At 43.5% G+C, this 23325-nt stretch overlaps 1 protein-coding gene across 2 annotated transcripts in view; it reads left to right on the top strand.

The window, feature by feature from the left end:
* The first annotated feature begins 531 nt into the window (after window positions 1-531).
* SYNGR1 (synaptogyrin 1) overlaps window positions 532-23325 on the top strand; it is an 85713-nt gene continuing 62919 nt past the window's right edge. Inside the window, exon 1 of one of the 2 annotated variants that reach the window (XM_069231297.1) lies at window positions 532-2541. In XM_069231297.1, the coding sequence (XP_069087398.1) occupies window positions 2443-2541 (99 nt within the window). In that variant the 5' untranslated portion in view covers window positions 532-2442. The remainder of the gene's footprint in view (window positions 2542-23325) is intronic. The other variant, XM_069231298.1, reaches the window with a different exon arrangement.

Raw genomic sequence — 23325 nt, 5'->3', positions numbered from 1 at the left:
GACTTGTGGTTTTGCTTGTTAACGCTATAAGTATGAAATCACAAAATGCATTGTGCACCGTTTGCTGACTGGAAAGCCAAAACTAGTTAAAGGTGTTCCAAATGTACTTGGACACAGTTGACAGCTCTGTGCATAAGGTAGGGCTGTCCCTTCGAGAAGGGGTTGTCTCAGTGGTGAGTGTAGGGCACATTGAGCCCAAACTATCTAGCAACCCCATATCATGTGAATATTATGGGCCAGTACTGGTATTTTTTTGGGCTGCAGCATATAGAACTTTGGACACAATTACGATCCCCTCCCCCGATTAATTACACTATGTGAAGTAATTCCGGTTAACGCGCAAATCACTATTAGCCGTTGTGTTATTAATATCTCTCATTCCTCTTTTTTTTACAGGTAACGCTCGGAAGAACAGAAAGACTACAGTACCCAGAATGTATTATGTTGTCCTAGAAAGCCCAGGGCTGGAAATAAGGTGTCTGTGATGACGTGAAATGAAGTGACCACCTTAGCCGGGTTACAGGGAGTGTCAAAGAATGGCGTCACTGTCACGGGGGTGGTGTACATTTCATAGTTAGCAGGTGGGCCCATGCTGTTTATCTCGCTTTCGGCCAATTCAGAGTTATTTTTTAGCTAAGCGCACATTGTCTGTTGCAATGTTAGGCCTATAAGTAATTGAAAGAGCTGAACTACACGCCCCAGAATGCACAGCACTGCTTGCTAAAAAGCCAGCACTGGTTCAGTTGAGATGCCCTAGACGGCAAGGAGACACTTCGCCTCTATGCAGATTTAACATGAGAGGACGTGTTGTACGCAGGGCTGGCCACTGGCCAAAGGAGGGACTATCAGAGGCAGCATGACTGTCACGGGCAGAGAGAAAGCGAGGCATAAGCCTCCGCCTAATTCCTCTTCATAAGAAAGCCAGAGGCTCAAAGACAACGCAAGAGCGGAGAGAGACCCCTGCAGGACGCAGTGGGCAAGACAGGCAGAGGCTGGCTCCGAGAAGATCAGAGACACAGGCAGGGCAGCAGCCATTGCAGAAGCAAAAGAGAGGCAGGATCACAAGGAGATCAGAGAGACAGCTCCGGACAACAGCCATCGAAGGAGAAACAGAGGGCCTGGATCACAAGGGATCCAGAGCGACAGCTGCACGGCAGTGGGATCACCACGGACACAAGTAGGTCAGCCCGGCAGCAATTTTGGAAGACCGGGTTTAGGTTACAAAGAGAGACAGCCGGGGAGCAGACCCTTCAAGAGAAATAGACCGCCAGGTGGGGCTCAAAGGGATAGCAAACGAGACGCCGTGAATCCAGACAGCAAGAGACATCTTGCCTTAAGGCTAGAGGTACCCTGGCTACATATGTACGGGAAAAGCCAATAATCACGAAAGAGACTCCCCCGGAGGAAGGTAAGGATACACTGGAAAGGACAGAGGCAGCGGGAACTGGAGTCCTGGTGGAATAGACAGTTCTGATAAGGGCCCGGATACCAAACAAAGAAGAGAGAGAGCGCGGGGATTGCAGAAGAGACAGAAGGGGCATACACGGAGGGCATATATACTGCAAAGGAGTGAGACAGCCGGAGCTGCAGAAACGTTAGGAGAGACCAGTGTAAGGTTACACCGCATCAGAGGGGCACACAACAGTACAGGAGAGACGCCCAACAACGAGATATAGGCTTATAACACACATCACAAGGAGAGAGTCAACCGGGCATCAGTCTTTAGAGAAGACGCTACTCGAGTCCTGCCACCAGGAGACTGTACTGCCAAAAGAAGAGAGACACCCTGGAAAAAGGCGCAGCGAAGCAAGGCATCTGAGGGAAACGCCAAACAGAACCCCCGTCGAGACTCATTTGCGTTCAGAGACATGTGGGCGCTTTGACACACTATGTATTGAGAGACATCCCGGGACGCGGACAGGACCTTACATTGAGAGACGTCCTGGGGCTGTGACAGAAGCTGACACTGAGAGACATACTTGCACTCTGGCAGGAACTGGCTGACCCTGACATTAGGAGTCCTCAGTGCGCTCTGCTAGACGCACCTTGAACGTGAGGCACATTTTGGCATGTGTGCGAGACACCATTTGACATTGCGAGACATTCTGACACTTTTCAGCTGATACAGACATACACACCCTGACCAGAGATACCCCGGCCATTTGATAAGAATACTCTGACAGTGAGAGGCAACCTGGTACTGTGACAGTGTGTGTGAACCTGATAGTGAGAGACACCCTGGCAGTCCGAGAGGCACGTCCAACCATTGAGAGAGACACTGCATTGTGACAGAAACACTATCGCCTACAGATACCTCGTTGGCCTTGTGATATTGTATCGAGACACCCTTGAGTCGAGAGACCTGCAGTGGAGCTGTGAGGAAGTCGTCGCGGCCTAGAAGAGACATCGAGCCAGTCTTGAGAGAGGGAAAGGGTCTGCAACATGGAAGGGGGCGCCTATGGAGCAGGCAAAGCGGGAGGGGCCTTTGACCTCCAGTCTTTCGTGAGACAACCACATACCATCGTCAGGATGGTCTCCTGGGTAAGGTTCCTGCACTTTTGAAGGGTGTACATGCGGCGGCAGAGATTGTAAAATACACGCCTGAGGGAGAGGGGTTATGCTGACTGAGAGTGGCACAGTATTGTTACAACTCAAGAGCCAGGGTTGTAATAACCGAGTGGATCGCCTTGTAATAATATAAGGGACAGTATGGTAATTTATGGGACAGCATTGTAATAACTAAGCGGAGTGTTCTGAACTTTCTCAGCTCTAACGTCGCAACAAAACATTCCCCTATCTAAGCCATATGCCCGGTGTTCTCACAACCACACAATTCAAGCACGTTGTGTTGTAATTCATTATTTATTTAATATACCATCTTAAAATCATAAAACATATAGCACCGGTAAAAACAAATTCCTCCCAAACTAACAATTTCATGGCAGCATTAATATAGTATATCATTTCAGACGCCCGCTTTAACAAATACACATAACATATACAACCAGTCCCAGCTGTAATCCTGCCCCTCGGTGCATCAGAGGCGACAGGGTTGTGATGGGGAAAGGAAGTCTGTCTGCTTTGGTTGTTTGAGAACCCTGTTCCCACTTGCTTATAGAGGGGCCCTGGCGTAACAAAGGTCTCCGCGATGCGGGGGGGTGGGGGGGGGCGAGTTCCAAGGGCCCCCCGTCAGCACACTACACTGTGCACCTGCCTGAGAGCTCCCTTGGCGGGAGAGGGGGGCCCTCCCTTCACTTTGCAGCCCCCCCCTCTCAGGATTCGCTACGGCACTGTAGAGGGGGTTGCTCTTTCTGACTTCACGTTGTGACTGAGTCAACACTGCTGTAATAATACTTGGGGAACAATTACAATGACTCAGCCAACAGCATTGTGGAGAGTTACAGGATAGTGTTGCCTTAGAATAAGGGACAGTGTTTTAATAATTGAGAGAACAGTGTTGTGACTTAGTAAACAGTGTTGTAATAGTTCAGAGGACAGAGTTGCTCTGACTGAGCAGGCAGTGTTGTGCCGGAGAGGACAGTGTTGTAATAGCTGAGAGGACAGTGTTGTAACTGAGCGGACAATGTTGCGGCTAAATAGACTGTGTTGTATTAGCTGAGAGGACAGTGTTGATGTGACTAAGTAGACCGTGTTGTATTAGCTGAGAGGATAGTGTTGTAATAGCTGAGAGGACAGTGTTGTAACTGAGCCGACAATGTTGCGGCTAAGTAGACAGTGTTGTATTAGCTGAGAGGATAGTGTTGATGTAAGTGGACAGTGTTATAATAATATGCTGGATAAAGTTGTGCTAACTGAAAAGACAGTGATGTGGCAATCGAGGGGACAGCACTTTACCTAACTTATGAGACAGGGTTGCATTAACATATAGGGTATGATTGTAGTAATGGCTGGGACAGTGTTTTAACGGAAGGGGCAGGTTTGTACAAACGGGGGGGCTCCTCATGACTGGGTAGACAGGGGTGTAATAACCTGAGAGATAGCCTTGTATTGACTTAGATGACCAGGTTGTCATTTCTCAGGGGACAGTTTAGTAATTAATTAGGTGCCCGTGTTGTAAATACTGTGTTGTGATTACAGAGTAGACTGGATTGCGATTACCACGGAGGCGGTATTGTGATGGAAGATTAAACCGTGTTTTAATAAAGGAACCGACAGTGTTGTGATACCCGGAGAGGCAGTACTGTGACTCTGGAGTGCGTGTAATGAGGAAGGCGAAGGGGTTGTACTAATGAGTGCGACCATCACACCTCAAAGGTGCAGACTGTAATCATTGTTAGTAAGTGTGAGGAGTCCACTGGCTCGATAGAAAAGAAGGGAAACAGGTTTACTATAACTGAGCCTCCACATCACCCCACACAGCCTCGGTTACTCTACTCCTTTCCACAGCTCAACCCAGCGCTGAGACAACATACTGGGGTACCGGAAGTAACGGGTATAAACAATGAGATCAGAAACGTCCTCTCCGAACCAGTGATGGGAAAAAATGTGTAAACTAGAAATCGAAAAACAAAAATTTAAACTGAGAATAGGAAAAACCGAGGCAATAATAGTCTAAGCTGGCTCATAAGGTTAGCCTGGGGTGCCTTGTAATTACAGCTTCTTAACATTTAGCTCCTCATCGATGCGAAAGGGCAGATACTTGGTCACATTGTCCAGCAGTTGTCCATGTGGGAATCCTAGGCAGCCGGATCACAGGCAGACGTAGTTGATCTGTGATGAGTGTTTGACCCGATGACAATCATTACCATAACTCTTTAAAGGCATTATGAACCTCATACACTAAAGCTGAATCAAGTTCAACATCCCCGTGATGTGTGTGACTGGTGCTGCAGTGTCAGTTTGATCTAACATGAGTTCCAGTAAACCAATCTTGAGTTAACCTAAACACTAGGGACAGAAGATTTCTACTCTGCTGGCTGAAGGTATGCAGCCATTGGATCCAACCTACTTGTCTCCTGCTCAGTTCTGCCAGAGACTCCTCTCTAGAAGATGCTGGTTGGATGTGGTGTCTATCAAAGGATCCATGACCTCGGGCCAGTCTAGAAGGACCTTGAGGCTTAGGCCCCTGACAAGGAAGAAGATGTTGCCATATTGCGCAAGGTCCTGGGATCCAGCCTGGAGCCTGCCCCTGTCATTCTGTCTGTGTGTGCTGAGAGGCCTGGATCAGGATGTCTGCAGGTGATCTCTGTTGAAGACATGCTGTTCTTAGCTAAGATGAATTGGTTCCTCTTGATGCCAATCATGGTTCCCTTACACTTTTTTGTGCTACACTTTTCCTTATGCTCTGTGGCCAACTGATGAAGGCTGGCACACTTTTGTCTTAGCACAAGTGTGCTTAGTTTCGACTACAAGGTCCAACTTTATTCTGGGTAAGGTGACTAGCCGAGACAGCCCTGGGCTTCGAGGAGCTCTTCTGCTGTGGTCAATGTATTTTCCTGACTAGAATGTCTGGTCACCACAGAAAATAACTAAGTTTACATTAGCATGGGCTCAATACCTTGTTCGAGGATTCTCCCCTCCCCCTAAAAAGGCCATTTACCTCTCGTCTGGACAAAAGAAAAGTGCTCTTTGCTTTGGAATACAAAAGGCTACAAAAACCCTGTAAAGAGAACAGTTACGATAAGCCAGATAGTTTGAATACACAAAAAGGCAAACCGACTTAAATAATGTTTAGAAGTTGGTTAGTAAAACTTTTGCTTTCAGTTATGCTATCCAAAAATCTCAAATGCATGTGTTTTAACAAACATTCTATCTGCGCTCTAGGTCTCACACTGATATTATTAGCTGGGACTAGTTTACTTATAATGCAAAACACAGACCACACTTTTTTTGTACGTGAACGCAGATGTAAGTGGTTTTGTGACACTTTTTATATTTTGGTTTAAGTCTGAAAGACTAGCTATGCAGACTGTAGTCAGCCAGTCACTTAGTTCCTCGCTCATGTATCCACATTGGGCGTCATATTGGTAAAAGCTTGCTGTCTGACCTGCGAATGTGAAGGGTTTGTTAAAAAACTACATGGGCCCATAATCTTCAAATGAGATCGAAAATAAGGTGCAGATAAATAATCTGTAATCTATGGGTCAGCAAAAGATTCTGCCCTACGTCTGTGTGGATTTTTTTGTTTCAGAATAAAAAATAAAAAAAACTTACGGTCCTTAAGATGTAACCCCCGTTGTGAGATACTGGACAATTTGAGAAGTTTTGGATTTTCTCCTTCCATCTCCACTAGCTGCCTCCTGTCCGAGGTGGGTTACTTAGAATAGCCGAGTTGGCTATGCTGCCCCAGGTGTAGCTCTTTCACAGACGAACGAACCTAAGTGCGCAGCCAATAAAAGGAACATTCAGTAATGCACCCCTGTGTACCTAGAAAGTGTGTTGTCTAAACTGTGACCATGTTAGGTGTTTCCAAACAAAATCTTGTCCTGCTCGGTGCTCTAGTCACCAACATATGCTGTATTATGGAGACGGCATAGCAGGAGAGGCCATCAGCAAGCGACTTGGTGGAGGCATGGAATGTCAGTTATTGGACCTGCATTTTCACATGAGGCGGTCTGGCTGGAATGCCTGCGTTTCTGGTTCAAAGTAGCTGATGCTTGTTTCTGCGTCATTTCTGAAGACGTGAGTGGATATGAAGACTCTTCAGGACTTTTGAGCTGGCTTTCACAGTTGTGCGTGCTGTCATTCCTTACGCTTTTTTTCAGTCACTGTTACTTCTTGTAAATGAGCTATGAAAGGGGGCGGCCTACACATGTAGTTTGATTTCTGACTTGGCTAGAAATCTGTGCTGTCCTGCGCTTTAGAGCTCTGGTGGCTCATGTGGTATTATTTTATTGGAGAGGATTTTCTTTATAAGAAGAAAATTCCGCATTTCTTATAGATTTTCAGGTAATATTTCAGCTTGGGGACAGTCCACTGAGATTCAGTGAACCATGCACTGCCTATCGCTCAGTTCTATCGTGCATGCTCCAGGTCCTGGCTGCTATATGCCTACTTACAGGAACTTATGTGTGGTTCAGGCTGTCACCAGGAGTACAGGAGATTGATTCTTAATTTAGTTTGTTTTCAAGGGGAGTTCTGTGAGGTTAGGAACCCCAAAATCACAAGGCAATGACTCTCCAGCTAAGATATTGATTCACCTTGACACTACAGAACCAACATTAGGGCCAGACCTTCTTTAGAGGCCCAACAATGGCAAAGCATTCTCTTTAAGTGGTTGCCCTTTCGTGTTTCCTTGGTTATAAACCCCTACTGATGAAGGTACTGTTGTTTCCTAAGATTCAGTATCCAGCCAAACTACCACCACCATCACAATCTCAGTTCCATGGTCAGGTGCATGCATGCGACTAATTAAACTCTTCAGCGCTAGAACTGTAAGACGTGGCTCTTAAATAACTCCAAGGCCTTCTGGGCTGTGTTGTAACTTGGGCCAGGACAAATCCATTTTGATTGTGATCTGCAGAATATGTCAATCTTTCCTTGAGAGGTTCTATCGATCCCAATGTTATCCTAGAAGATACCATCATACACAGGGAAGTGGGTGGCAGGGGGAGTCGGAGGCGGATCGAAGACCCTTGTGGGACATCCTTTGTCATGTAGGTAAGGGCCAGCCTCCCAGGCAAGCACAGGATTTCTTTGTTTAAAAATAATCTGCCATTAACTCTGGCAGGGCTGACCGGCACACCTTCTTCCCAGATCCCTCACGGTCTTAGTACTATGAGCATCACAGATTGACTGCAAACTTTGAAGTCTATTTAACACAGATAAAGCAAATAGACTACGAGGGTCCTAGGAGCAGGAAGCATGCAGTACACTATCCCACCCTACACTCTGCCACATTTTTACGAAAAAGAGTACACTGCCAGGAGCGACTTGCTCTCCACACTGTGCTTGATAACTCCAGCATCAGACTCTAAAACATTCCAAACGTTTGGAGGTCATTACTCTTCTTTTCACCCAGATATTTTGTCGATACAAGTTAAAGTCTGTCTTGGCCAGTGGTTTTAGGAACCAAGTAGATATTGTTGTAATAACTGAGGAGACAGTGTTTTAATAACGGAGAAGGTCATATTGCAATAATTGAAGAGGCATTGTATTATTAAGTGACGTAAAAGTATTATTAACTGCATTGACAGTGTTGTGTCTAGTGCGTGGACAGTGTTGTAATAACAAGGGAAACACTGCTTTACTAAACAAAGAGAATGAGTTCTGGTGATTGAGACAGTGTTGTAATGACAGAAATAGCAGTGTCATGGTTAGTGAAGACAGTGTTTGTATTCCTAACAAAACAACAATGTTATAACCCATCATTGTCCTCATCATCATAAATTATTTTATTCCGTTAGTAACCGTAAAACCGTTTAAAATATAAAAAGAATACATAAGTCAATGAAATATATACAGAAATAGTACAGTACTTAGACTCGTTCAGGTGTTTCCTGATTTTGACAGCAGCCATCAAAAAACGACCAATTGAATCTGTAAATGTAGGGCTGTCTATCATTGCTAAAATGTAGGGCTGGCCTCATCTTTCAAAATGTGAACATTTTAGCACCGGGGTAAGACATTAACCCTCTGGGAATTTTTAGAATTTGGGAAAGAGTATAAAGTGCATTATTCTTTGCATAGAAACTCCATCACCTGGACAGACAGAAATATTATCGGGACTAAACCACCTCTTTAGAAAACATCTTTTATAGTGAACTATACCGAAGCATAATCGGTTCAATGAAGCCACTGAAAAACATTTGATACATATCCTATGTTTGACTACATAGTCTGAGTAGGTTAGAGTATGTAACAGGACATCACAGATATCCTACAGATCTCCAAGATTCATTTACTTAGATGTCTATATTGGAGGCAGGTTTTGAGGCATTGACTAACCAAGGTGTATCAAAGAGTTCTGAGCTTCCTAAAATGCTAAAATGTAAAACATATTCTTTAATGTATGTAACTTAAGGAATTTTGTCGTGAATCCACAAATTCATACAGTTGTTAATAATGTCTCTATTGAGACTAGTTGAAGGCTTAGTCCAGATTGAGACCCATAGCATTAAGGGGCCAAGTTAATTCTATCCAATCCCAGCTCTTTATGGCAGTAAGAAAGATGGTGCATTATGCTGTAAACCTAACAACCTCCTTCAAACATATTCTCTTCAGTTTGCAAACTAGAAAAATCCATATAGCCCCAACTCATGCCCCATAGGTACTCATCGTGAGACATTTCTTTCTATATACGTCTACCTTGCATTTGACTGGCTTAGTTCCCATTCTCTTTGCAAGGTCAAACACCTGCTTGGACCTGGCTATATTTGGTTCTTATAGATTAAATTAAATCTTTCAATTTCCAGCAGTGCCAAAGGTAATGTCCAAATAGAAAAATTTAGTAACCTTCTTAAATGTTTGTTTGTTTATTACAAAGGTTCTAGTTTGACTGATTTGGAGCTTGTATTGTTCTAAGTGTTTTTTTAATTGGTGTTCGAATGTACATATGTATCTAGAAGCTTTTTCAGACCACTTGCTGTTAAGTCCATTAGAACTGCATCATCTGCATATAAGAGACGAGGAAAGAATCTCTCATCACTCCTTCCCACTTTCCTTAAGCCTGTTCTCCAAACAATTTGTGTATGTAAAATGAACAAAATTGGCAGCAATACACTCTCTTAGCAAACACCCCTGGCAAAAGGAAACTGTTCGATAGTTCCCTATCTGGTCCATAATGTACCTGAGCTGAGAGATCCATGTCTTCTTCTTATTCTCATTCTTCTTTCTTTTTTTTTTTTTTTTTTTTAATAAACAGGATAGAACAGTGGGGGGTGGGGGGGCTGGTGGTCCGGGAAGCCTTCTCAGGGGTCCGTGACTGCTTAGAAAATTAAGTAATATTAACAGATTGGGTCCCCAGCTTTCAGTATTAATTCAGAAGGGGATTCCAATAAGGATTCAATGGGAGTTCTTGGGTTCCAGTAATCATAAAGGTGGGGCCCACAGATGTCTTAGCTTTCAAGTCAGCCAAGATGAGCCAGTTTTTAGACCTGTTCACACTATCAAATGCTCAATGTAGGTCCATAATCAGTAAACGTAATGACCCACCCTTTTGTGAGTGTACTTACTTATAATCATACTGAGATTCAGGCATTGTTCAAAGGTGCCTCTGGCAGATCCGAATCCATACTGTACACCGAGAAAATGTTTTTTTTCTTCAGCCCAAGATAGAATTTTGTTCATAATTATTCTTCCTGTCATTTGGGCAACAATCCATTCGAGATACCGACCTATAACTCCTTAGGATCTGCTCTTTCACCCTTTGTAAAGAGGAAAAATATTATAAACCAAAAGGCAGTGTTGTAATAACTCAGGAAACAGTATCGCAAAAACTCGTGAGATGGTTTTGTAACTACTGAAGTCAGATGTTTAATTATTGATGAGATAGTGTTGTAATTTCAGAGGGTCGAATGTCATGTTATTGAAGGGCACAGTGTTACAGTAACTGGATATACACACTGTTGTAATGGCTGAGGAGACAGTGATGTAATAACTGAGGGGGCAGTGTTGCAATAACTCATTAGATGCTGTTGTAACTACTGAAGTCAGATGTTTAATTACTGATGAGATAGTGTTGTAATTCCAGAGGGTCGAATGTCATGTTATTGAAGGGCACAGTGTTACAGTAACTGGATATACACACTCTAATGACGGTATTGTAATTATTGTAGATAATGAGGGGACAATGGTTCACGTGCTAAAGATAAGTTTTAGAACTGCTAACTCTACAGACTAGTAATAACTAAGTTTAGTGTTTTGTATCAATTGTGGTTCAGAATTGCAGAGACGAAAAGAAAAGTGCTGAATCTACTGAGGAGACAGTTTTGGAAAAACCGCTCCTTTTATGTATTTAGGATGCAAGGTCTTGGGTCACAAACTTTCTGCACTAACTGGCTTTACTGCACAGGCAAGCGAAAGATTAGCCAAGGAATTTTTACAGTTCCAGAGCTAATTTCTTGGCACCGCATCTAAGCCTTTGTCCTGAGCACGCTTCAGTATCTGGGCCAGTTTCCGCAACATAGCTCCAAGACCTAGCCTCTAACACCTACTTATCTTCTGTCTCAACATCTTTCACTAGACGATGTGGGAAATCTAGCCCCTCTGGTCATATCTAATAAAAAACAGACCGACGTGATCTTTTGGAATACTAAACATCACCTGTACAACATGTACAATAAGTGTGTCACTAATAAACCAGCAGTTTGAATGCACTTGGCCATCAGCCTTACTGACGCAAAGTTCAGTGAAGTGCTTCTTTTGCAGCAATTCAGTCTTGAGGACACCTGAAACTCCCTTCTACTCAGTCCTTGGAATTCAGTACGCTGTGAGTGACCCCTTGTTCCGCACTACTTTGAAAGTTATGAGTCCCATGCCCAAGTAATAATTGAAGAAAGGATTGAGGAAGGTGTGGGACCAGAATATCATCTGACGTACATATTATGTCCTACATGTCATCTATAAAATTATCGCCCCATTGGCATTCATAATGGAAAATCCACATCTATTGGGATATTTTTGTAAACAATGTTTAAGGAATAATATTGATGTTGGGCGCAGTGGCGGCTCCACCGTTAGGGCGGAGGAGCGTCGTTCCCCCCCGCCAGCAGCAGCCGCTGCAAATCACCTTTAACAAACAAAACAATAATAAACCATGGTTATTCTCGTTTTGTTTGTTAAAGGGGAAGGGTGTAGGGGATGATGACGATCAGGTGAGTGCACAGTGCATGTATATTTGGCCGGCCTTTTCTGGCACAGGCTCCCAGTCTGCCTGAGAGCGCCCTGGCTGGGCCCTCCCAGCCAATCTTAACTCTGCTTTGAGAAGCGTCAGGATTGGCTGCAGGGCAGGCTAGGAGCCTGTGCCTGGAGCGACGATGGAAAGACTTATGTCCTCTGTCGCACTGCTCCTCTTTCCCTCGTTGCTCCAGGCACAGGCTCTTACGTCTTACGTCCTCTGTCGCACTGTTCCTCTTTCTCTCGTCGCTCCAGGCACAGGCTCTTAGCCTATCCTGCAGCCAATCCTGAATCTTCTCAAAGCAGCATTAAGATTGGCTGGGAGGGCCCAGCCAGGGCGCTCTCAGGCAGACTGGGATTATGTGCCTGTAGTGACGAGGGAAAGAGGAGCAGTGCGACAGAGGACATATTTTTTTTTTTTTTTTTTTTTAAATAAATGTTCATTTCCCCCGCCCCCATGTGCGCCGCATCCGCCCCACCCCGCCCCTTCAGAGGGCAGTGAGCCACAACTCTATGGAGGATGGGAAGCATTTCCATTCCCAAGCATCCAGGGCAAACAAGGAAGGGACCCCAGCTGTGCGCAGAAGTGTCATACTTAAGCATACGTTTGGCTCAGCCCTTATTGATGTGTAATTTGAGCCAGTAGTTGCCGGTTGGGTCCACACACAAGAGGGAAAGAAGGAGGGAAAGAAATGGAGAGTGAGTGGGATAATTTAGGAAGCTGCAAGAGTGAGATAAAAGGGAAGGCAGTGTCTGGTGGTACTTTAAAGGGGAGACATCCTTTACAACTCCGTTCTAACAAAGCAGTGTCTTTACCATGCATGTTTTTTTTTGGTGCTTTTACAAAGCATACCTTTACTACGCATTGTAAGTCTAGTTAAGGTAAGCATGTGTGTGTCCTTTTATTTTTTATTTTTATATATAACTGAAAGTATGCCATTCCTCCTAGGCATAAAAGAGACTGCGCTCCAAAGTTCTTAGATGCAAAAATAGATTTAATGGTGACGTGTTTCGATCAAACGATTTTCACACCCCATGAGTAGAGGCCAGTCAAATATTCGTTATGCTCACGTAATTTGTGCAATTTCACATTTATGCAAATTATGCACAATTTCAAAAATTACACGAGGCCCTAGTTTCGCATCTCTTTTTCACTTTGGACTCTGAGCAGATAACTTCTTGTGGTAGACAGGTTCAAACAGAAAATGTGTTGCAGGAGTTTTTTTTTTTTTTTTTTGTTTTTTTTTTTTTTTACTTGAACCTGCACTTTGCCAATATTTCGAGGGAGTTTTGAACATGAGGTATACCATTACAATTTTAACTCCAAATGTCATGGTGTATTTTGTGTAATTTTCCTAAAATGTAATGTAATTCATAAGAAAACAAAACATGATTTTGCATACCTCTAGTCTGCACATGCACTGTAGGTGTACACTGTCTGATCTATTTTAGTGAAATGTCTTGACTGACTTTGGGCTGCTCCCCTCAGGCACTGGAGGGGGATCATCTCAGGCACAGCCAGCAAAATGCAGACTGGTAGGCTGCTGCAAAGTGGCACCACACCCTATTTCTATTGCAGGTATGATATATGGTTCTTTCGCAAAAAGTATTTTGCACGAGGAGCTCTGGGCCCCGATGCACTGCCGATACTGTGAATAACAGACCATGGTGGGCAAAGGCAAAATGGCAATGTGCAAGCAGCCACTTATTTTTTATCCTCATACTTTGACCGAGAGAGAGGCAGAAAGCCCAATAAGAAAGGGGAAGATAGAAATAGAACAAGCAATGGCAAAACAAAGAGGTCTGGCTTTAAAGGAATGTTGTATGGTAAAGTGAAGCATTAGAAATAAATAGCTTGGGGATAGATATGTATGTGAAAAAGTAAATAACTGTAGAGTAATATTGGTTTAGGTTAGAAGGTCAGGTGACAGCTGCACTGTCAGGCCAGACCTAAAAATCCATCTAGGTTCATGACTGCCCTCCTCCCATCTGTGCTGCTGCCTGAGAAAAACATAAATAATCTAGTTATCTAAAACTTTAGTAGCATTCCAATGTCATGTGTGTGCTCCTGGGTGTGCAAGCTTAGGCAGCTGGACAATTAAACAAAATGATCACAGCTGTGTGGAGGACAAGCACTCTTTTTGTAGAAGCACAGGACTTCTGCCCAATCAAGACATGTATTCCTGACTCCCAACATGTGGGCTTATTTTTTTATTTTATTTTTTTACTTTGTGGCTCAGAAATGGGGTGTTAACTAACACAGATAAAGTAATGCTCATTATGGCCCGATAAACAAAGATTTCAGAGACATTATAGTTTTACATTTTACACATGCACACAACCACAGAAATGCAGCAGTTACAGTTATACTTGTATCAAACTATAGCTCATGCCCTAAGGTAACTATAACTCATGCCCTTGCCATGCACACTTTTCTCATCATTACGTTTATTACAAATGATGCTGTGATATTATCAATGATGTCAAGACTGATGTTATTTGTAGGGTATTTAGCAGTGCATGGTGAGGGTGCAAGTTGTAGTTACCTTAGGGCATGAGTTATCATTTCTTGAGATACGTATAATTATAACTGGTGAATTTCTAGGGTTTTGCTTGTGTAAAATCTGAACCTAAAAATAACATCCCCGCAATCTTTTTTTTTTTTTTTTTCTTTTCTTTTCTTTTCTTTTTTTTTTCCGTGATTTTCTAAGGTTTTATATATTCTATTTCCCAACTATAACGTCCCTGTAACCTTTTTGTTTTTTTCCCAGTGAATTTTTAGGTTTCTTTAAATGTAAAGTAATATTTAATTATCATACGTTGATTTAACAGCTGCTGCTACGCACATGGCTTTTGGCCATGCATGCCAGAGGGTGGCTGCAGGGCCTGGCAAAAGGCCAGGCCCTGCAGCCAACCCTGCATGCAGCCAACCCTGCATGCAGCCATCCCCATACAGTAGGTCTGTGAGTGAGTGGCTGTATGGGTGTGTGTGATTATGTAAGTGTGTAAGTAGGTGTTTGACTGTGTGAGTGGGTGTGTGATTGGTTTTGCTGGTCTGTGAGTGGATGTGTGTGAGTGTCTGTATGGCTGTGTGGGTGGGTGTATTTTTTTTCTTCATTTTTTGGGGGTTGGTCTGGATCTATGGATCTGTTGCAGATTCACAGGGAGGCTCGCTGAGTGACGCAGATGATCCGTGAATCCTTGCGCGCTCCCAAATTGATGCCAATGAGGGGTCCCTCACATGCCTCCCCATCCACAGATATATAGATATATATCTAATGTACTTCTAAGGGCTTTCATACAGCTGTCTTTGTCTACTGGCCTGTCAGTGTGTCATTGTCATGTATGTTCGGCCCGCCACAGCATGGGGCACAGGATCAGCTAACTTCAGCCATTGGACTACCTCCCGGTGAGTAATTTCATTTGGCCCATGTGCAATGCGCACTTAGACACAAAAGTAGTCCCCTTGTACAGTTTAGTGAAACCATTCACAAACCTTGGCAAAGCTGAAAAGTGGCAACCAACGAAAGACCTATTGGCTTTGCTAATGCATTTTTCTTTTTCTTTTTTTTCATGGGGGACACAGTGAATAGGAGAAGCACTGCTTCTCCTTTTGGCATCAATATGTACCCATTCTAAGCCCAGTTTTTCCATTAAACACACAATTTTGCACTAGGCACATACATGGTTTGATGTTGCAAAGTACAGAGAAACAGCTTTCATAGCAGATTTTAAAAAAATGTTTGATAAGTCCTCTGTCAGAACCACTAATAAAATGTATGATTTGTTAGCCAATAAATTTAGAAAATTGTGGTGAAAATGTAGTGTTTTTCAGCAATAAAGGGTTTATTTAGTTCTAAGTCCGGAGCTGTATAGGAGCCCTATTGATTCTATGTTTGCCAGCTCCTCATTCATAAGGGCATAATTCACATCAAAAGGCATCACTAAAATCTTGTACACTGCCCAATAGCAGGCACAGGTCGACCTGACTCGTTTTTGGTTTGTATAAGAAAAATCTATAGTCCAATATTCTCAGGAAAGTTCTTGATTGGCAGGAAGCTCTTCTGTCAAGGAGCTAAGTAGACTGTCTGTTAATGATCTGGGCTAGGCACCTCTAATCTGCACGGAAGCTGTTTGCATCCTCAGAATTATGCACTATAAAAGCTGGGTGTACCCATCATTTTCTGTTCCCTCTCTTCATATTTCACAGTGACTGACGTTGTGGGCAAGAATGCAGGGAAGAACATCATGTATCCACATCATGCTCTTTGCCAGGCATCTCTGGATGGTTTGGTGAAATTTCTTAAGCGCTGCCACCTGCTTGTGGTCTTGCAGAGTGGTTGGCTCGGTGAAGGCTGCAGCAAAAATTTTATGCATCAACTGCCTTTCTTAAGAAGGTTTCCAGCATCGTCTTCATTCCTTGTAGGGTCCTGCCTGATGCAAACCAACAGAGCCACCTCCATATTTTTAAAGTAAGGTTTGTCATGTTCACGCGATAAGTGTCATGGGCTGTAAGAACATCATGGTGATCTACCACATAGAAGGCGGGGGGATGGCGATTTCCTATAGACATAACCTTGTGGTTATGTGACATTGCTGGTAATGGCATCAGCAGTAGTTATATGGCACTCAGGAAGCCACTGGGAGATAGAAAATTATTTTTAAATCCTTAGGGCAAAAAACTAAGTTCCTTCAACATCACTCTTCAGAAACATGTCCCCGAAGCTATAAACTTCTGGTATAACCTCCCTCTTTCAGAAATCCACAGTTTATTTGGGATTACCTTCGCCTGCATCCTAATTCTCAAAGGTGGAGATATGATCCAAACACAAGCACGTGTTCGCATTTGTGATTTAAATGCAGAATACATTTCCAATGAAACTACTGGTTAAATGTGTTTGCAGTTGCTTTAATGTGGAACACTTCCTTAATGTGTAAATGTCGTCCTGAGCAGATGTGTAAGAAGTCCTGTATAGTGCCGCACTTTGAAGGTGCATCAGCGGTATACTGGTTACTGCCAAACAGTATAGGAGGCCTTTTTTCAGCAGCATTTTGGCACGATAGGTTTTTTCGGCCCATACATATAAAAATGAGGAAAGTGAAAGCAAGTCTTATTGGCTCAGGTGTCCTTACGGTCTCCAAATGTTGCTCGCGACATGAGCGCGGGAAAAATGTGATCAATAACCATGGTAACGGCTGAATACGTCTAAGAGTATATTTATTGTGAAGTTATCTCTGTCAATTAGGGAATAGTTCATCTAACCTTTCAGAAAACAAATGTGCACAAGCATACGTGCAGCAGAATCTGATACCTTTAAAGCTTCTTTGCAAACTCGCAAAAAATTAAAGCTTTAGTGCCTTATGACATGTTAAAGTTTAGAAGTCCCAAAAACGAATTGCCTAACCTGAAAAACAATTTTATGTGCTCTGACAACGCTCTTGAACGTTTTTCTGTACCTGTCACATGCTCGGCTGTCTGCGATCACTCCTAGGGCGTGTCCCCTCCAACAGCGCATGGAACTGCCCCGAGGCATTCACGAGACAGCCCAGCCGAAGGCTTATCCGCCAACCAGTGAACAAGAGCGCGCCAACAAATATAATAAAAAGGGCGTAGCCTACTGCACGGAAAAACAAAGGGTGGGAGCAGGCATTCTCCTTCATGCTGTTCTTAGGGAAACATTATTCAGAGCTCTCGCACTTTAATATTGTCTTGTCAGATCGTTAGTTTTTTTTGTTTTTGTTGTTTTTTTTTGTCAAAATGCTATGCGTTATGTTGACTACATTTAGGTGGGGTCCAGCATGCTTATGTATAAATGTAAATAGTGCTGTAATGAAAGTGGTATTTTCTTGGTTGCCCCTGCACCCTCCTTTTCTCATTTGTATTGTTTTTAAGTGTTTTCTGCCATACTCTATAAGTACTTGATGACAAGGTATGGCCAACTGGCTATTTTAGGGCTATAAACGATTGTTTTGGTTAAATTAAGCCCAGTGGGCACCTTGCTGCTTTGTTGTGCTTATTCGAGCACCTCGTGGAACTGAGTAACCCCTATCTCTGTATCCAACAAAAACACAATTTGTTCTAAAAAAAACAAAATGACTACCCTCAGAAGTGGTTAATTCCTTGCACAAATGTGAAAATGTTGTGCAAGAGAAGGCCAACTCTGGCAACACTGACTTCATCCTGCCCACTACCTGTGTTTACAGAGCCTTTCCTTTGGCACCTGGCAGTATTCTTCATACAACACAACCTTGTTGTTTGTTCTGGCTCAGCACTCCCACCTTCCTCAGACAACAAAGTAAACCACGCCCCTGCCATGTATGAATGTCTTGGCCCGGAGAAAATAAATCCCTGGAATATGCTTTTCCCTCTGGCAGGTCTGAGGCCCGGAGAAGCTGTATTCTCTTTTAGAGAAGCCAGTAATGTGTGTGCAGTGCTAGCCTTTTATCCCTGGGGGCTGTGACCCCCATCACTTTATTGCCAGGGGATGGGGGAGGGCCTTCCTTGAGTCCCCGTTAAGTCCGATCCTCTGATGGGTATTATGTAGCTTCTTGTCTTTCCTCACTGGGCTTGTCCACATATCTTGAACTTTCTGCTGCTTCATTGGTTCTAGCTCCAAGCCCTGATACCTTCCCGTCCGGCAACTGACATGTTGGCTACCACAATGTTTCTTTCTTCTAGTAGCCTGATTGTTGTGTTCTTCCATAATAAAGAACTCCTGCCAATGCCACCGGAGACTGATCGGAAATTGCACAATGTGCACCGTCCGCTCTCTGCTGTCCTTACTGAAAAGCCCGAGACCTCTTTATGCCCCAGGCTTATGGGTCGAGTGAGGGCCTTCCGATAGGCAAGGGGCAGACATAGAATATCCACATGGGATACATTTCCAAAATATGAATCGTAATGGAAATCATCTACTTAGTCACTGGTTATATTAACAAAACTGACTGTAAATGAGGCGAAGTAAGGGCGCAGCGTTAGTACGATATCTAGTTGTGGAGCTCTTACACTACAAGGCCTAGCAACGTTTCTTTTTAGGCCTGGCGTTAGCCTAGACCTTTTGATGTTAATCAAATTATATATGTAATCGACACAGAGAGACTTAAAGCCAGTCCTCGACATTCATTGGTCTGTTATTGCGTCATTCACACTTTTCATCCGCCCAGAACAGCACAAAGCATGGGGCAGCAGGTCAGTCCACTTCAGGCTTTGTCTAACTTTGCTGTGAGTGACTGCATTCTGCCTTTTCACAAGGAGCACATCCACACATAAACAAGTTCCCTTAATGCCAATAACTACTGGGGTAATGCGTGTGTTTTTAAACAAAAACATATTTTTGCTTTTAGTTTTCATATTGGCGAGGGCTCGGCAGCTCCCCCTAGCAACAAAGCTTTCCAGAAGCCATGATGAATCAAAACAAGTATTAGAAAATTTAAAAGACTGGAAGCTAACAGACGTATTGACTTTGCTGGTGCTTGTTGTTGGTGGATGGGGAGCAGGGCCAGCTTCTGGCATGGGTGATCTGGGCCTAGGCCACCAGTTTTCAAGGGGGTGAAAAGAATTGTCTGCATTAAGGTTCTGCAAATAGCAACTCCCCTACTTTGGTTTCAGCCATTCCATTTAAAGTTCTTTCAATCATTTCTAGGTCACAGCCTACCAGATAGCGCAGCTGTCTAGGTATGCTAAAGAAATCTTGGGGATTTTCAGGAAGCTGACCTGGGGATGCATTCTGCCCGTCTCTTGCCATTGGCTTTGTGGTTTGTAACTCTCGTTTTCTTGCTTCCCATTTGCTGGGTTTATTTGCTTTAGGATGTCCAGGTTCAGTTTGTCCCACCCAAAGAGAAAGCAGTGTTCACTGAATACTTTCACAAACTCCTTTTCTGTCACCAGGCCTGTAAATCTTGTTATTAACTGTCACCTTTGCTGGGCATTCAAAGACCAGGTCAAATGTCAAGCTGTGTTTTCCTGGGATCCTGGTTATTTTGTTTGGTTTTCTGCTGACTTCAAAGAGACCGCCTTTATAGGAAAGAGGAATGCAGCCTTTCTCCATGGAGCCTGTTTTTTCCCATTTTATTTTAGACATAGCCATCTCAAAAGGTATCTTGTTCTTCATCAGTGCAAAACATTTGCAAGTTTTTGCAAGATTCTTCTTTTTTGAGTCCATTTAATTTGTGAGTCCTCTTTTTAAGGAAAAAAAGTACAAAACCGCATTTCAGCCTCCGCGTCAGTCTAACATTTGATCTTGGGCAATTTACACTGTTTACAGCCCATTCATTGTCAAGCACATGATAAGATTTTTTTCATACAAAAGAGCCAGCCACACTGTAACACAATTTACAATGCTTGGTTTTCACTTTGATTTGTAAAGCATATCCTTTATTTAAGACATATGTGGCAACTCGTTTGGGGGAGTTGGATACGTTTTTAAAGGCACTTTTTATGAAAGCCTTTGTGTTTGTCTACCTACAAAATAGTTAAGTATTCCGTCTGCAACTGTGCCTTTTTCGGAACACATACATTACTGGATATAAACAATATTCACATTTTACCTTCCAGGCACTAGGGCCAAGACTTGGATGGTGCACAGGTGCAGTGGCACAGAGGCCAAAGCTCTAGGAAACCACTGAGCATCGATTATTGCTATATGTTGCCATTAAGCAAGTGGTCAGAAGCGCAGTTACCTTGCAGGCACTAGGGCCATGATTTGGATGGTGCAGCAGGTGCAGTGGCACAGGGGCCAGAAGCTCTAGTAAATCCACCAAGCACCAGTTATTTCTGTATGTTACCACTAACCAAACAGTCCCAAGTGCAGTTACCTTGCAGGCAGCAGAGCCATGATTTGGATGGTGCAGCGGCACAGGGGGCAGAAGCTCTAGAAAACCTAGAGCACCGATTATTGCTATATGTTGCCACTGAATATGGAGTCCAAGTACATGATTAGGATGGTGCAGGAGGTGTAGTGGCACAGGGGCCAAAAGTTCTAGGAAACCCACCAAGCACCGATTCTTGCTATACCTTGCCACTGAACAAGCAGTCTCAAGCACGGTTACCTTGCAGGGACTAGGGCATGATCAGGAGCGGCCAGCAGATGCAGTGGAACAGGGGGCTAAAGCTCTGGGAGATCCACCAAGCGTCTTACCAGTGAACAAGTAGTCCAAAATGCAGTTATCTTGCTGGCACTAGGGCCATGATCTGGATGGTGCAGGAGGTACAGTGGCACAGAGGCCAAATGCTCTGGGAGACCCACTGAGTACTGAATCTTGCTATATCTTGCCACTGAACAAGCAGCCCCAAGTGCAGTTACCTTGCAGGCACTAGGGCCATGAGCTGTATGGTGCAGCAGGTGCAGTGGCACAGAGCCCAAAAGCTCCAGGAAACCCAGTTAACACGATTATTGCTATATGTCACCACTAAACAAGCAGCCACAAGCGCAGTTACCTTGCAGGCAGTAGAGGGGCCTGCTATATGCTCCCACTAACCAAGCAGTTATCTTGCAGGTACTGGGGAGGGGAGGGATTGTAATGGTGCAGCAGGTGCAGTGGCACAGGGAACAAAAGCTTTAGGCAACCCACTGAACACCGATTATTGATATATTTTACTACTAAAAAGAAGTCAGGGGTGTTTTTATGATTCTTTTGTAACCATAGCACCCAAAGTAACACATAACCTAAAGCATCACTGTAATAAAAGATGTAACCTATTAGGCTTTAGAGTCTACCTACAACGTATGTTACATTCAGTGCATTTATATGCCACATTTTCACAGTTTTTGTATGATCCTAAAATGCTTCTGAATCTAGACACAGTAACACCTTGACAAGGGCATTCCCCATTCTATAACATTAGCACTTCAACCATTGTAAACGCTATATAAATACTTATAACTTCCATACCAAACATTGCCAAAGCTGAAAGGTCTCACCTATGCAAGATCTATTTGCTTCATCAATGTTTTGTAGCCATATTATACAGCAGTGTTAGCTTCAGTGCAGCATGACTATTTATTAAAAAATAAGTGATATAATATGGACAGCTCTGATTGTGTCATACAGCTATTTTACATTACTTTCGGTCATTTGCAACATAGCTAAAAACATTAGCAAAACCAATAAATCTCACATAGGCAAGACCTATTGGCTTTGTCGATGCTTGTTAACAAGCTGCAGTCGCTTTTTTTTAGCACCCTATCAGCCACTAGGCCAACTAGGAACAGGCTTGTTAAAAGGTGCTGCTGCCTTGTTTTGCCCTCGCTACTGCTAGAGAGTAAAACATTTCCTTCTGTCCAGGGCATGTCCAGAGTAAGGGGCAGCTCTGACTGGGAGTGATCCAAAGGCTAAACACCATTGCCCAACTCCTGAGTGCCAATAATGTCCCATGGATCTGGCCCATGCAGTCAAATGCTGTACATGAACATCCTTATCATAACAAGATACTTTTTTGGATTGGTCGTTGCACCCACTGCAGTTTAAAGTCTTCTACATTATTCCTACAACCCTGGCCCCAACCCCACCGCCAACACATCAGAGCTCACCTTTCTGTGAAACTCCACCCAGGAGCGGTCTCCATCAAAGCCTCAGATACACAGTAAACGGCCAACTGCAGGAAGTGTTTGCTACATCTGCCAATTGAGCCTAAAGGGCCCACAAACTTTTCCCAAATTCTAGAAGTGAGTACGAACAGCTGTGGGACTTTTAATTACAAAATAATTTTTTTCGATGCAAACAACTTGACCTAGCTCAGTAGTTATTAGGGGTGTGGCTTGGTAAGTATGATGGGGGGGGGAAGCTTCAGATTTCCCAACAATCACGCTGGGACATTATGTTAAAACACATTATATAACAAACTAAGGGGGCTTACAGGCAGTGGCGGCTGGTGAAGTTTGAAAATGGTGGGGCGTGAAGTAAAACCACCAGTGTTCCATTAATGAGTCCGCATGCACTGCTTTTCAGAGAGGGCAAAAGCAAAAGATGTATGTGCAGACTGCAGTCTTTGTGAACAGAAAGGCTAGGCCTCGCAGAGAAACGTGCTGTTTTTGAGTGGATAGGTGTTGTCTGATAATAATGGCTCACATTAAAATCTTTAGTTTTAATAAATAGAAGAGCAGAAGCATGGGGGTCAAGTGCCCTTTTTATGTGTTTGAGTCTGTCACCAAAACTCTCTTTGGAAAAGAATAGGATAACAAACGTATTATCTATAGAGCAGCCATTTTAGAATCATGCTAAAAGGAACATCATTATGTACTATGTTTTACCCTGTTGCCTCCGCAGAGAGATGTAGCAAAAGACTCACTAAACATGACACAAAAGAAACACACACATGCACTGGTTGCCAGGACTCTAACATATGCTTGGGACTTAAAGTTACATAAGTCAGTCATGGGGTGTGCCAATTCCATCATGTTGAAAGGGGGAGCAGAGGCCCTTTACCACTGGTTAGCAGGGGAAAAGTGCACAGAGTTCTACATCTGGGAAAAAACACAGTGTACACTACATAAAAGATGGTCAGTTCCAAGAACAGGACACTCCTAATAA

Source organism: Pleurodeles waltl, chromosome 4_2 (genome assembly GCF_031143425.1).
Source record: "Pleurodeles waltl isolate 20211129_DDA chromosome 4_2, aPleWal1.hap1.20221129, whole genome shotgun sequence".
NCBI classification, from domain to species: Eukaryota; Metazoa; Chordata; class Amphibia; order Caudata; family Salamandridae; genus Pleurodeles; species Pleurodeles waltl.
This window is presented reverse-complemented; position numbering and strand designations above follow the sequence as displayed.